The 16,262-nt window shown below is 39.4% G+C and overlaps 2 protein-coding genes and 1 non-coding gene across 5 annotated transcripts; 2 read left to right on the forward strand and 1 right to left on the reverse strand.

Annotated features, from left to right (window-relative positions):
- Positions 1–545: 545 nt before the first annotated feature.
- On the reverse strand, positions 546–15,489 carry LOC112454372 (collagen alpha-1(IX) chain-like). Of its 3 annotated transcripts, XM_025015726.1 has the most exons (16): positions 11,618–11,838; positions 11,210–11,333; positions 8,293–8,363; positions 8,017–8,215; positions 7,220–7,436; positions 6,090–6,260; positions 5,547–5,618; positions 5,386–5,475; positions 4,376–4,474; positions 4,108–4,224; positions 3,839–4,004; positions 2,865–3,044; positions 2,055–2,156; positions 1,438–1,605; positions 1,260–1,328; positions 546–921 (listed from the first exon to the last, which is right to left on the reverse strand). In XM_025015726.1, exons 1-16 carry the CDS (start codon positions 11,652–11,654, stop codon positions 806–808), a joined length of 1,998 nt encoding a protein of 665 aa, XP_024871494.1. In that variant the 5' UTR covers positions 11,655–11,838; the 3' UTR covers positions 546–805. The 3 variants fall into 3 exon arrangements, with proteins under 3 accessions (XP_024871494.1, XP_024871497.1, XP_024871496.1); XM_025015729.1 differs by lacking the exons at positions 2,055–2,156; positions 11,210–11,333; positions 11,618–11,838 and adding exons at positions 2,501–2,602; positions 15,214–15,489; XM_025015728.1 differs by lacking the exons at positions 2,055–2,156; positions 11,210–11,333; positions 11,618–11,838 and adding exons at positions 2,501–2,602; positions 14,760–14,843.
- Trnar-acg lies at positions 8,934–9,006 on the forward strand. The gene has a single exon. It is a non-coding gene; the product is annotated as a tRNA-Arg (tRNA).
- LOC112454373 lies at positions 12,080–14,766 on the forward strand. Its single transcript, XM_025015730.1, has one exon. The coding sequence runs from the start codon at positions 12,103–12,105 to the stop codon at positions 13,729–13,731; it is 1,629 nt and encodes a 542-aa protein (XP_024871498.1). The 5' UTR covers positions 12,080–12,102; the 3' UTR covers positions 13,732–14,766.
- Positions 15,490–16,262: the final 773 nt, after the last annotated feature.

Here is a 16,262-nt window from a genome sequence, read left to right on the forward strand (position 1 = left end):
TGGTATGACCGTTCTCTCACACGGACGGCCGCGGGAGCGGTTTTTGACAAAACGCCGCGGAACGTCCGACTCGCTTCGCGCGGCGGTCGATATACGCTCGGCACGTGCACGCGGGGGGGACCCCGACGGCGGCCGCCGACCCGAGCGAGCCGCGGACGGCGGATCCCGGTAACGAGACGCGCGGAACGAGACGCGGATTCACCCCCGGATGCCGGGAACGACGTCACGGTAAACAAGCCCGCCGCACGAATCCCGATCCGACGCACGTCGCGGCCATCACTGGCCGTGTCGCTGGATCTTCCCCGACGGCCCGCTGGTGGCGCGCCCGATCGTCCGATCGCGCTCTCTCCGAACGCCGGGAACACGGGGAATGCAGACCGCAGCGACCCTCGCGACCGTTTCGAAATCTCTCTCCGCGGGGATTCGTGAGATTCGTGATTCGTCCTTCATCCGCGAAGGCGCGGGCATGGACTGCGCGGAGAGCGATCGAGTTACTTCAGGATTCCAGGAATTCAGCGAGAGAGATGACAGTACCCTCGGTTTAATTACGCATCAAGAAGCAATAAGCTTTATTAAATAATACATCAAAGCAGAGAGAAACCTCTGATCAAAGTAAGCTAAATTGTAATTTAGAGAAACGCTAGCTTTACGTGGCAGTGCTTCGTCGTGAGAGATTTTCAGTTCGATGTTACTAAATTATAAAAACGCTCAATGTCAGAAGATACATCGAATGATAATTTTGTTTTATAATCTTTCTCCGCAACGTTCCTTCTGCTACGCATATAGAAATATTGGTTCCTGCTGATTAAGGACCTTTCTCATTGCCACGATTGTGCAGGTAATTGCTGCCAGGATAATTGCAGAATTCGCAGTATCCGGGCGGTCCCTGCACTCCTGGCGGTCCCCTCGCACCAGGAACACCTGTTAACAGTTACAGAATTAATTTTTTAATTACAAAATTACGGAATTGGTGCAATATCTTGCGTATAAAGTGATTGCAATGCCCAAATTGTAGAGATCTTAATTATTCCATAAATTATATTGGAAAAAATCCTTTCGAGACATGTATATTGAGAAAAGTAAAAAACCACTCAACATATGAGAGGTGATTTCATTCCTTAGAATCATTTTTAGGCCGCAAATGAAAATTTCTAGATTCTGTTAACCCCATCTCTCCTTAAATGTGTGTAAAGTTTTTTATCAAAATCAGAATTTTTGCCTTTGCGAGGTTCTCTTGTTAGATATAATAATCTTTTTACCTGGTCTGCCTGGTTCACCTCTATCTCCCTGTCTTCCAGGTAAACCAACGCCGTCATTACCAGGAGGCCCTATTATAAGAGGTAGTATGATTGCTATATAGCCATCCTAAGATCTAATGTAATAATCTCTCATTGCTATCTATTTAAATAATCTTTTACTGATGTAACATAATTTAACCTGATAGACCCGGTGGACCAGGCGGACCTTCCAAACCGATTCCCTCGGGACCTCTGTCCCCCTTTTCTCCACGTTCACTAGGTGGTCCCTGCGGACCGATGGGACCCTGCGAGCCAGGTAAACCGACGAATCCACGTTCCCCTGGTAAACCCGGTGGGCCCGGGTCGCCTAAACGATCGAAAATCGGAATTAAATCACGAAATAATTACGATATCGTACAAACAGCGATAAAAAATTGATATCAAATATTGATATCAAATATGAATGCGCCATGCGTTAATTTCTTTACATTATCCGGGCATCTTTTTTAAAAAACTGGGTCTTTGATAAGATTCCATTTTGATAATACATAGAAAATAAAGAATAGAACAGATATAAAAACTGAAGGTATAATCAAACATTTGTCAATAATGTTAAAGCGTGTGCTGCTTTAAAAAAAGATATATCCGCTTTAATGCATTAAAAAAGCGTCATGTCCGATGATGAGAGAATTAAGCTAATGAAATTACTCGACTAATCTGATTTTCTGCGTGCGCACGACAAAAGCGTTCCATTAGTCCAAACAGGCTATTTTCCAGACGTTTCAGAGAATTGCTTTGGTTCCGAGTGATAGGTACCTGGGATGCCCCGCTTTCCGGCTCGACCGGGACGGCCGTGTCGAGCCGGTCCCGGTAATCCGGGTAGCCCTCGTAGACCCTCTGTTAGTTCATTCAGTCTTTCTGCGACACATGCCAATATATCATTATTGTTATGAGCGCAACCGCGACGCCGCGTTAAGTGCCACGTGTATGAATACTATGAATTACGCCATTCGCATACGTTATAGCTCTAGGGACACGAGGGACGGTGATACTTCAAGCGTTTAAATGGCGATGCTACTACAACGACGCTCGGTTTTGTCGCCTGACAAACATCTCTTGAGTTAGGTCCCATTTTATCCAAGATTCTTCTATAAACTAAGAAAATCCATGTAGTAGCAGTTGATCTCTAACGCGATTAATCTGTCGTGCCGAACGCAAGAAAAAAGCGCAGGGAATTGATGATTCTGACTCGAAGGGTGTACCTGGACGACCTTGGACCCCAGGTGATCCAGGACGGCCCGGACGACCTCGGCCAGGTGGGCCCGGCGGACCTTGCATTAGCGCTGCCATTTCGGTCATCTGTTCTGTATGCATATGGGTAATAACAAGGAAAAAAATCACATCACAATTCGCACATATTCCTGTCTTTTCCACTCATGCGCAGTTTTATAATAAGATACAGCCGTCACCCCACTTTCATCAAAGTTACCTGGAGTTTAATCGACTTAACTAGTTTAATTTATATATCTTTACAGCGAAAACGAAGGGAGTCGACGATTGGAGGATTAGTTAAATTTTAATTCAATTTCAATTAAATTTAATGTCTACGATAACAATGAAAATTACCTCTCAGAACAGTGGCGCAGATATCGCGAATTTCTGCCTCACTTATACTATGGCCTGGTGGACCTTGAAGGCCGGGTAATCCCGTTTGTCCTCTGTTCCCGGGGGAACCTTGCAATCCAGGCGCTCCGTCACGACCGCGAGATCCATCTAATCCCGGATATCCTTTGTCTCCAGGTTCGCCTAAAATTATTTATAGTAATCTAATTAATATATTTTTTTATATTTCTCTTAATAATTTCACCCCCTTTTTCTCCTGAGTCAATCACTTAAATATTTAATAAATAATAATCTTTATTGCTAATAATGTACATAATGTAAGTACAAAATGAAGTTTTGTGATTACGAATAACGCAAAAAAAAACAAAAAGAAATTGAAATGTTTATAATAAAATTTCCTATTCTACATTGAACAATTAACTTTGGTACTTGAGGTACTTGTAAGCACATAATTTTGAATTACTTATAGATGAGCATAGATTGCGATAAATTGATTTACAATGACTGCGAATGAGCGCATCTGGGTCAGTGATACGTGGAATATTATGCGCCGCTTGAATCGTTTAAGAGCGCCATTTAAATCGTTAGATCAAAAATGATAAATTTTGATCTAACGATTTTCAACCCGTATATACGTATTGCATATCCTTAAAAATTACTCATATTTTTCCATTAGTAAATTTATACTCATAGATAGAACTTGAAAATAAGCATTACATATTACATAAAGTACTGGTACAATCGAGATTAGACGGTTTTGATTTAGACATTACGATGACAACGAGTGCATTAATCGGACATCCGTTTCGTAATACTCTCTCGCTATATGCAGAATAACGCAATTATACATCTCGACTCGATTTCTAACGAGATCGAATTACGTCGTCGGACGCGTGTTTGACGTTCCACAAGCGGATTTGATCTATCTTAATTGAGACTTATCTGATGTTCTCTTTCCGAGGAATAACGTAATGTACCTTTCTCACCCGGCTGTCCTTGAACACCATTGTCTCCCCGTTCACCTTTCTCACCCTTGTATCCTGGTGATCCAACAGGATAAAGAAAATCGCTCATATTCCCTGGCGGACCCGGAAATCCTCGAGGACCCTGATCTCCTTTCAAACCCGGAAATCCCATATCCCCCTATTGAAAAATTAATTATTTTACTGCTATTTATCTTATACAAAAATTTTCTAGCCACATGTAATCATGTCCAAAAAGTTCAAAAGAGCAATGAACAGCTTACTCTTTCACCCTTTCGTCCTGGTGATCCTGGTAATCCCGACGGTCCCGCGGGTCCGATCGCTCCTTTTGAACCTTGCAATCCCGGAAAACCTCTGGCACCAGTGTTACCTGGGGCTCCCTGATAATATACATTTCTTACATTTCTTTCTTTGCATACCCGTAATATACGTCTATGGTATGCATACATGCTGTCTATGTTTTGTAAATGTAAATATTATTTGGATGATTTACATATTATTATAATTTTTTGAATAAATAAGGAAACATACTGTTCTTCCTTGTTCTCCCGGCGGGCCACGCGGACCTGGAAATCCAGGCGAGCCTGACGCACCAATTGATCCCGGAGCTCCGGGTGGACCGGGCAATCCCTGATACGATTTTCTTTATCAACGCGATCTCGGAAATTATTAAGAAAATTTTAAAAAATGTATGCAGTTTTAACTATCATAGCATTTAATAAATAGAAAATATATTAAGTTTATTTGTTTAGTGATTATAAGGTCGAACAAAGAAGTTCTGGGACTGATAAAATAAAAATCCCAAAACGTCACATAGAATAAAATAAACGCTTTTAAATTTTCAATATACCCAGGTAGCATTAATGTCTAAAAGACATCATAAAGATGTCTTTAAGATGCCAGAAATCTTAAAAATGTCTTTATGATGTCTTTTAGACATTAATTGCTACCTGGGTATTCCCTAGCGACTTCGATGACATCGCTTGTATAGATCATGCTTGTTTAAATGTGTTGCAAGAGAAGCTGGTTCGGCGGTCACATTCCTTTGAATGTCTTTGAAGTCCCCGAAACGTCTTCCCTTCGAGGCGGTTTTCAATTTGGGGAATAACAAAATCCACAGAGGCCAAATCCGGCGAGTAGGGAAGATGTTCCAACACGCCTTTCTTTGCCAGCAATGTCGCGCATTCGAGTATCATTGTGAAGATCCAGATTTGGACCCTGTAGGCTTTATTGTTGTGAAGAGAAAATGTTTCGAGGATGTCCATAACAAAGAGCATTCCAGGATCTATCAAGCAATGTCATCAATGTATACAAGTTTCTGGGGAATATATTAAAAATTAAAAAACGTTTATTTTATTCTATGTTACGTATTGTGATTTTTATTTCATCAGTCCTAGAACCTTTTTGTCCAATCTTATACGATTAATATAATTAGTCGTAAACTAAACTTTATTAGTATTTCACTTTTAAACTGCTGAAAAAGCTTACTCACGGTCTGATATGCAAATATTTTACAAATATAAAACAAGGAGAGGACTTACGTCTGTACCGTTGAATCCATGTGGTCCTTGCGGACAAATCGTGTCACAGCTGGGTGTTATTTGAAGCAGAGAGGCTGCGGCTATGGTCTTCTACGGTCACGTACATTACACTAATCAGATCTCGCGAATCTGTTAAATTTGACGAAATATGTGGATCTTACCGGTAGCTCTTCGCACGTTTCTCTCTCGTGTCTCGTTGGATCGCAGTTTAGAACCATCCATTGCACGTCGATCTGAAGACAATGCAAATAGACATATATTTAAAATCTTAGAATTTCATACTGACATTTAATTAAATGTATACCTTTTTGTGTTTTTCTTTCATATGAACAAAGATATTTCTATTCGTTAGAATTATAACGTCGTCGCGTGTGCATTCTGGATATGGGCCAAAAGGTCTAATATTAAATTCAACTCGTCCTACTGACAGTTTCAGGCTATTTGAAGCGGTAGTTATTAAGTAGCGGGCCAGTTAATTGTGACGGCCGACACGTAACTTCATCTCTGGAAGCAGTGCATTCCTCGCAATGACATAATAACGATGCAATTTGGGGATGTTAGATATGCATGTAAGTCAGCGTTTATAGATGGTTGGATCAAAATTCGTTCAGGATTTTTCGATCCAAACAGTTAAGCTGTAGATTAAATAGCGCGATAATCAAGCTTCGAATGCAAATCTGATTGATATTATAACGAGGTCTTACCGGTACAGTTATCTTACTATTGCTCATTTTGGCTATCGATATGTTCCCATCGACTTTAATCGGCCCGCGCGGTTTTAGATCTTCCACGCCAGCGAATTCGCAGTCGACGTTAAGAACCAGCTTATCCTTGAACACCCCGAAGTTTACCTTGTGCCAACCCCTGTCGAACACCTGTTAAAAAAGAAATCATACATATTTTGCAATGACGCAAGCTGCAATTGATCAAGTCTTTTTCTTAATATACATATATAATATACATTATCCTAGACAGGATAATGATGTAGAAAGAGACAAATGAGTTTTAACTAAGACTCATTACCGAGAGGCCGCGAAGTTTCGTATTTATCGCATAAATCTATGCTGTTTCAAAATGCAGTTAAGTAATCGCAAATCTCATCGATCAAAAGACCCCGAGCGCGTCGTGACGTTCTCTTATCGCAGTATCGCCGAGGAGCGTGAGACTCGTTTCTCTATAACGCGAGCGGGAGGATTTCTAATCGTCAAGGCTCTTTGAAGTGGCATTTGCGCACGAAACGACCCGACATATTACATCCGTTACATCTGCCCTGTGTAATGGCATGACGATACAATTCACGCGCCTACTTTCGCGGCTCGGCACGCATCTCGCACGCAATAGCTTACGCTTACGTAATGATTTCGTGGGGCGAAACACTCATGCATAAATAAGTGATCGGCCAAATCGTTTTAACGACCACGACTCCGGCTCTCTCTCTCTCTCTCTCTCTCTCTCTCTCTCTCTCTCTCTCTCTCCTCGATGATTTTTTAAAGAAACGACCTACTCGAGAGGATTTACGACCGATACATTCCACATCGTGTTGTCGCCGCATATTGGGGCGCGTTCGACTTTAGAATCATCGATCTGGGGCGGTACAGTGTCTTACAATTAGCAAAGAGAAAGAAACTGGAATGTCGCCTTTTGCAAGAGAAAATCTAGATAATCGACAATTTATCAATTCGGATAATTCTCCACGATTTTGTCTTCGCTGTTTAAGTGCGTTGAGCCCGTTTGGCAACAATGCCAAGCATTTATTTTAGGAATAGTGGACCATTACGCGCAACAATCCGCGAACTCTTCTAGAATGATGACGGATGTGGTTGACGACACTCACGCGATCATTCACGAAAGAGACCGTCTGTAATTTTCCCTCATGGTCGATCGATGAAAAATCCAGTGTTCGCTTCCTGGAATTCATCGTGATGAGAAGCTGAGCGTCGCCTTTCGCGTCCACGATCTTAATGATGTGCCAAGGATACTTCGGTGATTTTCTAGCTCTCAACGTATACACCAAAGAGAACTCCTCTGAAAGCCCGTTCGGTGTGATGTTCCTGGAAAAGAATTCGCACGTGCAAGGAAGATCGGAATTTTCCTTAATCGATATCTTTTCAACGGGTAAATTTACAAAAGGCTATATTGAAGAATCATTAATTAGACGAAAAGAATTTTCAGTATTTGATTTCGGATAGGCGAACATTTAAGGTACTATTTTGAAGTCATGGTAAACTTTGCAAAGGACCCGTGCCAACTAAGGATGATTTTGACCAAACTCTGACTCACTTAATCGGCGATTATCATCTTTGTTAACGTGGATAGAATTTTTCATTATTTGATACATGGAAAAGACAGTAGGTTGGACGAAACAAATTGTATAATTAAAAATTTTGCTTTAAACCATTCTATCAGTTAAATTATGTCCATTTCTATCAATGCAAATTAATTTTAATTTTGTTTCAATTTACTTTTGATCTTTTTCTAATTCTTAGAACTAGAAAAAGATAAAAATTAAGTTAAATAAAGATTAAGGTAAGAATCTACATTGGTAAGAAATATTCGTCGAGACCGAGTTAATCAGGGTCCGTGACCCAAGTCGGCCCAGGCCATTGTTTCTACGCGTACTAATTTGAATACTTCGTCGGGAGGGTGACATCAGTGTCTCTTTCCAGCCGGTATGCAGTCTGCATGCGATTGCTGCCCCGAACCTTCGTCATGCCGTTGTAACGGGCATCTAGCAGATCCAATTTCAGCTTGCTAATAAAGTCGAATGTCTGAAGATCATCCTCGCCAGACTTGTAGCCGTTGCATAATCCGCGTTTGGCGATGGTATATTCTAACAGAAATATGACACCACGAGTTTCGTGAACGTTGCACGTTTCAATTCGTAATATTGTTGCGAAGAATACTTACGAGCATAAGTAATTATATGCGCTATCGCGAATATCCATGTTTGCAGATACATTTGCCGCAACCGAATAAATCTGAAACAGCGACGATACTTCAAGGTGAAAATAATTATTGACACGGTATCTGTTATGCTTTAGAGTAAATCCCCAGATGTTCGATGTAAAGAGATATAAGAAATTTCAATTTTTAATGGCATTTATAAAGGAAGATATTCGAAAAATATGTTAGCTAATGCGAGACGTCAGTTTAGTGAAAAAAAATTGGAGTGCAGATTCTGACCAAACTCCGATTAACTTAATCGGTGATTAACTTGTCAAATATCTATGCTATTTTGTTAAGATAAATAGAATTATTTTTTGTTGCTTAACGTATGGAAAGAAAGATTAGATCAGGGACAACGAATTGTACAATTCGAAGTTTTGAAATTCTTCCGGTTGAATTAATCACCAATTAAGTTAATCAGAATTTGATCGAAGTCGTTATAAATGTGATATTAATGATCTTCAATCTTCTCTCTGAATGTTGAAGCATTACAATGTAAAATATATGTAATATATAAATGTACGTATATATGTAAATTATCTTTCATACATAGATTTATATGTTTTAATTTGAAGCTACATTGAAGAAACGGGTTCTAACACGGTCCTGTGGCGCAACGGATAACGCGTCTGACTACGGATCAGAAGATTCCAGGTTCGAATCCTGGCAGGATCGGTGAGTCATATTTTTGACAATATACAATTTTTATAAATTTTTGAGAAGTATAAAAATTGATATAAAGTTAAAAGAGACAGCCGTGAAATGAGAAGCGTGTTTAGAACGTGTGTTTTATTTAAGGTTGATAAATATATATAGTCTTTTTTTTTTACTTTTTGCGAACTTCGATTGGCAATCAATGGTCAAGATTATTTTGGATTATCTTTTGGAGAGAAATAAAAAAAAAAAGATTCAAATTTAATCCGATTTGGACGGTTAATCCAATGGGAATCGATGAGCCTACGTAATTACTATCGCGTGTTGAAGTTTCGTGTTGCGTTTCACACACAGTAATATCGATCGGTGTTATTAATCTTTTAAAGATAAATTGCACTGCTTCTCCCCCATACCTAAGCATCAAACAGGACAAAATGTATATTTCAGCAATCGTTTTTCGAGAGCATATATTTCAGCGATCATTTTTCGAAAGAATATAATTCTCAAGCCTCCTCGGCGAAAGGACATGGGAAATACTCTTTTGTTCCAGAATGATAACTTAGAAAAAAGATATACATGAACGACGTGCGAAGATAACGTGGATCAAATTTTGCGTATTTTGCTTTTCCTCACGTAATCTTTAGTCGAATAGAGATTGCGGTTTAAAGTAACAGCTCTTCCTTTTTAATTCGGTTAAGATGAGATGTGATAAAGAATTATAAACACAATATTATTTTCACAGCAGCTTTCTGTAACAGTCGTTATAATAAAAAACATTTTTTTTAATGATTCGAAAATTTGACAATTTTATTGGCATATACAGGGTGATTCGAACAACCCTATTGTCTCGCATATGTCAGATTCCTGACTCGATTCTGAGACGATTTTTCCTGTAGCAAAATTTTTGCCAAAGATTAGTTTTCGAGTTATAAAAGAAAATAGTTACCTTATTACTAAGCTAAGTACAAGTACGAGCTAAGTACAAGAGGTAGGCAGGGTCATATACAAACACGTAAACATCGTAATCACGTAAACCACGTATAATAATAATTAATTGCTATACAGAAGAACAATATTTGTCTTAAGCGAGCGGTGTTGCCAATAGTTTCTTTGTATGTTTTCTTGCCGACAGCGCGCTGAGAGGGACCATCCTCCCTGCTGCCTCCTACGAAAAGTTTGAGCTTCGTCTAAAGTGAAGGTACGAAAATCCGGTCAGTCTTGATGACAGCGTCACGTTTATAACAACTTCTTTGAGGTTTTACTTTGTTTGCTCGGGCGAAATAAATATCATCTCAGTACGAGGTATGTATACATTTAAAGAAAACGAAACCAAACTTAATTTAAAACATTATAAAAATTTCCATGTTACTATGATTTAAATTTTTTAATTGGCTAGAAAACAATAGTTACGAGTAGAAATTTTTCTTCAAATAGTGTCAGTCCTCCGAGGAAGATAATCGCGTAATAAATTACAATCAAATATTGTTAAGTATTGAGACAGGATATACATCGTAAATTCTATAACTAATAACTATCTTTGATATTTTCTTTATAATTCTATAATTATAATTTTGTTATCAATATTTGTAAATACTCATCAAATTCGTATTATTATTGGACTATTCAATCTGACGTCTCTGACAATGTTGAGGAAAAAATAGTTTACAAATATATACAAAGAAAAAGACAGATAACACTCACAAGATAGCTACTCTGAATTCTATGATTATTTAAATATTTATTATAATCAAATCATTATGAATATTATTACGTTATCGATATCATATTTTTTTCTGATTTCGATCGATGATCGAAAACGCCAATATTTATTCTGTGTTATACACATATCGGTCGCTATTTAATTATTAGAGCATTACAACACTTTATTCGTGTAAATTAAACTGGCAATCTGAATCAGGTGAAAGTATTATAGGAATAAATAAATGTAAAGCCTTGTGTCTACGATCGCTCCGAGATCTCGGACGGTGAAAAAATTGGCCAGTCACATTTAAATAATTCGGCCATTGACCGAGGCCATTGACCAAGGTTATTTGACCGAGGCCATTGCGAGTTTTTAATTATATGTCTTTCTCCGACAGTTCCGAGAATTCGGAACTGTTTTTAGAATCGTCGACCCAAGGCTTAAATAATGTAAACATAGTTTACAAGGTCGAGGACAGAAGACGGAATTCAAGGCTGACATACCGTTAACTAATAAACGTACCTACATCCGTTTTGTTTTGTTAGACTGCTTTCTTTAGGCCCTCTGATTAACAATTCAGCATTTTTACGTAAACCATATCGCTTTAACGAACAATTGAAGCTCGCAGCCGATTTAACTTTCATATCTGCACGGAATGCTTTCAATCCTCAATCTCTGCCCAGACAGCAAAACGTCTGTCATATTTGCGTAATATATACATGAACTTATAACGAGCGTTGCAGTAATAACATGTAAAAAGATGCGTCCGCAAATACCTAACAATAGTATTTGCGGACGCAGCTTTTTACACGTATTGAATTTGTTTCAAGCAACGGTTGCAACGGTTCAAGTACAATTCATGTTTACGCATTGTGGCAACAATACATAAATTGTTCTCCGTAATACGTTTGCATAATTTTGCACACTCACGTTTTGCTATCTGGGTGATTTTGACTAACTCTAACATGCTAAAGATTATTATCTGTGAATCTGTTAGCCACAATAGACTCGGGAATGTCTGCAGGATCCATAACGTGTTATGAAATACGTTTCGGGTAACGGTTCACCGTATCCTTTTTTTCTGATCCCTATACGAATAACATATGTCAACAATACGATACGAATTGTTTTTGTTTGAACATCAGAGACATCAGATATCAGATCGCGTGACATCCGTTGCACGAGGTGGCGCCACATCCGAGGACGAAGTCGAAGCGAAGTTTTGTTGCTGACACAGGCGAAGTACCGGCGACCGGCGACTATCGGACGAGTCACCGCGGTAGTTACCGCGCCGCGCGACCGTGGACTCGCAGGGGAACGCTCGACGGGAGCGGCGGCGGCGGTGGCGGCGGCGCAAGAAGAGGTAGGACGGTCGAAGAGACTGGACTTGATCGCGAGAGACAAACACGGACGGGATGCGCATCGCCGAGGTGCAAACGAAAGGAAAAGGTTTTCGCATCTCCGCCGACGTGACTCTGCGTGAGTGCAGCGTCGTCATCGTCGGGAGTACGTGCGGGATATGCGGTAGAGCCTTCAAATGCGAGAGCGACGTTGCTCTGCACACACGATGGCGGCACAACGCTGCCCTGGGATCACTAATGGACATCTTGGACCACCACAAGATAAATCTCGACGGCGGTCAGCAATTCGACGTGTGCGACATACCCTTCGAGATCCTCTCCAATCTAAGGATCCACAAACGACTGACGCACAAGAATAGGCTCAGGCAGAGAAGGAGTCGCCAAAAAGGGATGGTACGCGTGAAATTCAAACTGAACGGCGTGACGACGACGGACGTGAGCCTGGATCGGAGGTACATAAAGCTGCAGGATAGCCTCGGGTATATCGTCGACGTTTGCACGCAAACTCCGGGCTCCTTCGAAAATGAGGGAGCCGAGAGAAAAGATAACCGCGCTGGGAATATCGATTTGTCTTTCCCGAACCATGTTGTGGACGAGAGTCACATGCAACACGGTATACGGCCCGACAAAGCTGCGAATCGATACATTGTAGGTAAATTTGCGTCTACCAAAGGCGACGCGATAGCGAGTCGCACGGTTGTGGTGGGGAAGAGTCTCGAAAAGATCTCGAATACGCCATATAAAGACGCAATCCCCGATAGCAACAGTTCTTGCGAAAGACAGGAAGATCGTTGTTATCTCGCTTCGCAGGAAACCACAGCTGACATGGTTATCAAAACTTTTTCCGATAGCATAGACATCCGCGATAAGGAAAATTCGTCAACGACGAACGAGCGAGAAAGAAGAAATTGTCAAAACGAAATTTCATTCAACGACAACAAAGTTCTTCTCGCCTGCCAGCCGGAGAAATCCGACAAAACGTCACCTATGTCCAAGCAAAATTCTTGGTCCAGCGAAAGCCCTCACTACTCTATCAGATGGTCTGGTGAAGTTGCAGGGGCCAAAGAAACCGCTAAATTGACCAATTCTTTCATAAATTCCATGGAAATAATTATTAATAACGGAAAAAGTTATGGTTTTGACGGAGACGCGACGAAACGTTTAGCTCCTTCTTTATCTCGACTTCACAAGAAAACAGAGTCGGTGAAAACTAATTCGAACATTGACGATGATGTGCAAGAAGTGCTGCGAATAATGAGAGGAAATACGCAAAACGACATCAATCACGAGTCGCCTAATCGTATGGAAAGAGAGATGCTGGTACAAAATGCTGCAAGCAACACGTTGCCTTCACAGCTGGAGCCGACTATTTATCCGGAAGAATGCGACGTTGTATTTACGAATTTCGGACCGTCCGATTGTCCGTCATTCATGACCATAACTGAGAGCGAGTATCAGTTCCTGGCGAATTCCTTCAATAGAAAGCTGGGTATTTATTTGGCGGATCTGGACCATTACGGGATCAAACTCTGCAGTGATTTACCGGAAATTAATAACAACTTGGAAGAGTACGCGGTATGTGCTCACCAGGATATCTTCGAAACGTGGAAGCAATCGGACGGGTCGCCGTATACTACGGAACTGAAAGCCAATGACAACGAAATAGCTGTTGTGCTAGACTGAACATATTAGCAAAAACTTGACTAGCGTTGGAGACCCGACTCCTTAAATATGTTCAAGACCAAGCAACGAACGTGCCAATATATTCTTTTATTTTCCTTTTACGTTGTTTTTAATTTTCTTAAATTTTAAGAAAGATATTCGTGATATTATAGCATATGTTATGTATTTTTTTCTATATATAAGTATTGATTTATCTTACACACATTCACACACACACACACACACACACACGTGTGTGTATGAATAAAATCGACAAAAAAGAGCAAACTTTCTATAATTGTTTTTCTTTTCTTACTCTTATCATTTTCACTATTGCGTTGTCTTTTTTATTGAAACAAATGAGCTGTACAAAGGACGTGTAATACTTCAAGCGAATTGAATAAGTGTGATATATCAAGTTGCAATTTCGAAAACAAAGACTTTCGGCTTATGGTAAATAAATAAAAATCCTAAACGTTTTGTTTATGAGCATAGAAAGATGTTTGAAAACTATTCTTGATGTTAAAAGATCTGAATGTGAATAATTCGCAATTGTTAATCTTGTTCGGTTATCGACTCTTGCTACAAGGGTTAGTAAGAGCTTCTAAAACTCTAATAAGATATATAAACATTGTTGTTGATTATATTTTAGCAAATTAAAAATTTTTTAAAGCAATAAGAGAAAAGACGAATTATATTCTTACTGGTTTAAGTCTAAACGTTATATATTTGAATTTTTCTTCTTTTTCTCCCGACTGCTGCCAACCTTCGGTTGGCGAAGACGAGGGAGTATGCGTTTCATTAGCTTGTGCGATTAAATACCGTTTGTAACCGTTTTGTAACAATAGTCACATTAATCGTATGGTTCCGTTAAAACTGGTCGATTATAGACGTCTCATTTCGCTATATTCCTACTTATATGTATGCTTATATACATATGCTATTACTATAACCATAGATATAAATTTTTATATTCTTATACGTTTCGTCAGAAATTTCTTTTGTGTCAGGTTAGAGTTACAAAAGTTACAATATGTAAGTTCACGTACATGATGTTCTAAGAGAAAAAGACAAATTTCTCATTCGTTTACACGACTCCTCTTCTGATTTCGTCGTCTTCGTCAATATCGCGCACTATGTATGTCAGTCAATTTTTCTAAGAGTAGTACTGCTGCCAAAATGTCGTTTTCCCTAGCACTTAGGTAATACATTAGCGGCGCTCCTATTTTTTTGAAAGAAAGATACAACGTTATAGAAAATTAGAATATTTTAGGATTTTTAACATTCTACATGTTTGTAATAAATATTTGTTAAAAAACATCAATTTCTGTTTTTATTTTCCAGTAGCATCGCGTTAGAAGAATTTGAACACTACGCGAACAATAAAAGACAATCCCTACAAAGGAATAAGGAAGGATTGCCACGATTAAAGTCGCGCTAAAAGATCGATCCGTCTACCGTGGTAATATCGCGTGTGGCGGAATAAAAACGTCCACGCGTTACCGTTGTTGCTTGCGTGACTTCCTCGTCGCTTCTTGTCGTTGTCACGCATTCGGCACGCACGCACGAGTCGGTGAAAAGCCTCGATGAGGGAAGGGTGAAAAGAGAGAGAGAGAGAGAGAAAGAGAGAGAATTTCCGGCGATACACCACCGCCGGCTTTAGTATGTAACGATCAGGCCGCTTCGCTTCCTTCGAAATAGAGAGCACGTTACTTTCGCGATTCCGCGAAGCGCGATAACACTCGAGATGCAGGATGCAACACGATACACAGCATTGCACAGCCGCACGCTAACTGATAAGCTCGCTGTGGACCTCATCGTCGGGCCCCTCTACCACGGCCCTCTCAAGTAGGAGAAACCGATTCGATCTTATGAGTCACAAAGGGAGAGAAAAGACGGCCGTCGAATCGGTGCATCAAAGGCAATTGGCGGAATAGAGCTCTAATAATTGGCATCGCGATACCAAATTTTTTACAAATATTTTTAACGCCGAAAAAAAAACAATTGTAAAACTAAAAATCGTTCTTCAGAGTTATCGGGGATAAAACAAGAAAATATAAATAATACATTTCAATCTTTTTTCCGGTGAAAAGTCGATATATTACATATTTCTAAAATAAACCTTCATATTTTTAAATTTCAGCTTTAATTGCAAATCAGATGTTCATTATTTTATCTCGGTGTTATATTATTTAATCACTTAATTACTATGATAAATCTCTTATTTACCATTTAATTAAAATAATTTTTTTAAATAACAGTGAAATATATATAATTAAGGGGGAATATATGCAGTCAGAGGCGCAAAAAAAAGAGGGATTTTCTCGAATTTTTTTTTACGTAAACGTATTAACTTTTTTATTCAGAAACTTTTACATGATATTAATATATGTTTGACGAACTTTTTGTATTTTTTTTAGTAGAAAATAATAGTTATTATAATTTTGGCGAATAATTTTGGCTTTTATTCATACTGAAGTCGGTGGACACGATATCTCAAAATCTACTGCACCGATCTTTTTGAAATTTTACACATTTCTTTTATACATATT

This window comes from Temnothorax curvispinosus, unplaced genomic scaffold (genome assembly GCF_003070985.1).
Source record: "Temnothorax curvispinosus isolate PA1 unplaced genomic scaffold, ASM307098v1 QBEX01005011.1, whole genome shotgun sequence".
NCBI lineage: Eukaryota > Metazoa > Arthropoda > Insecta > Hymenoptera > Formicidae > Temnothorax > Temnothorax curvispinosus.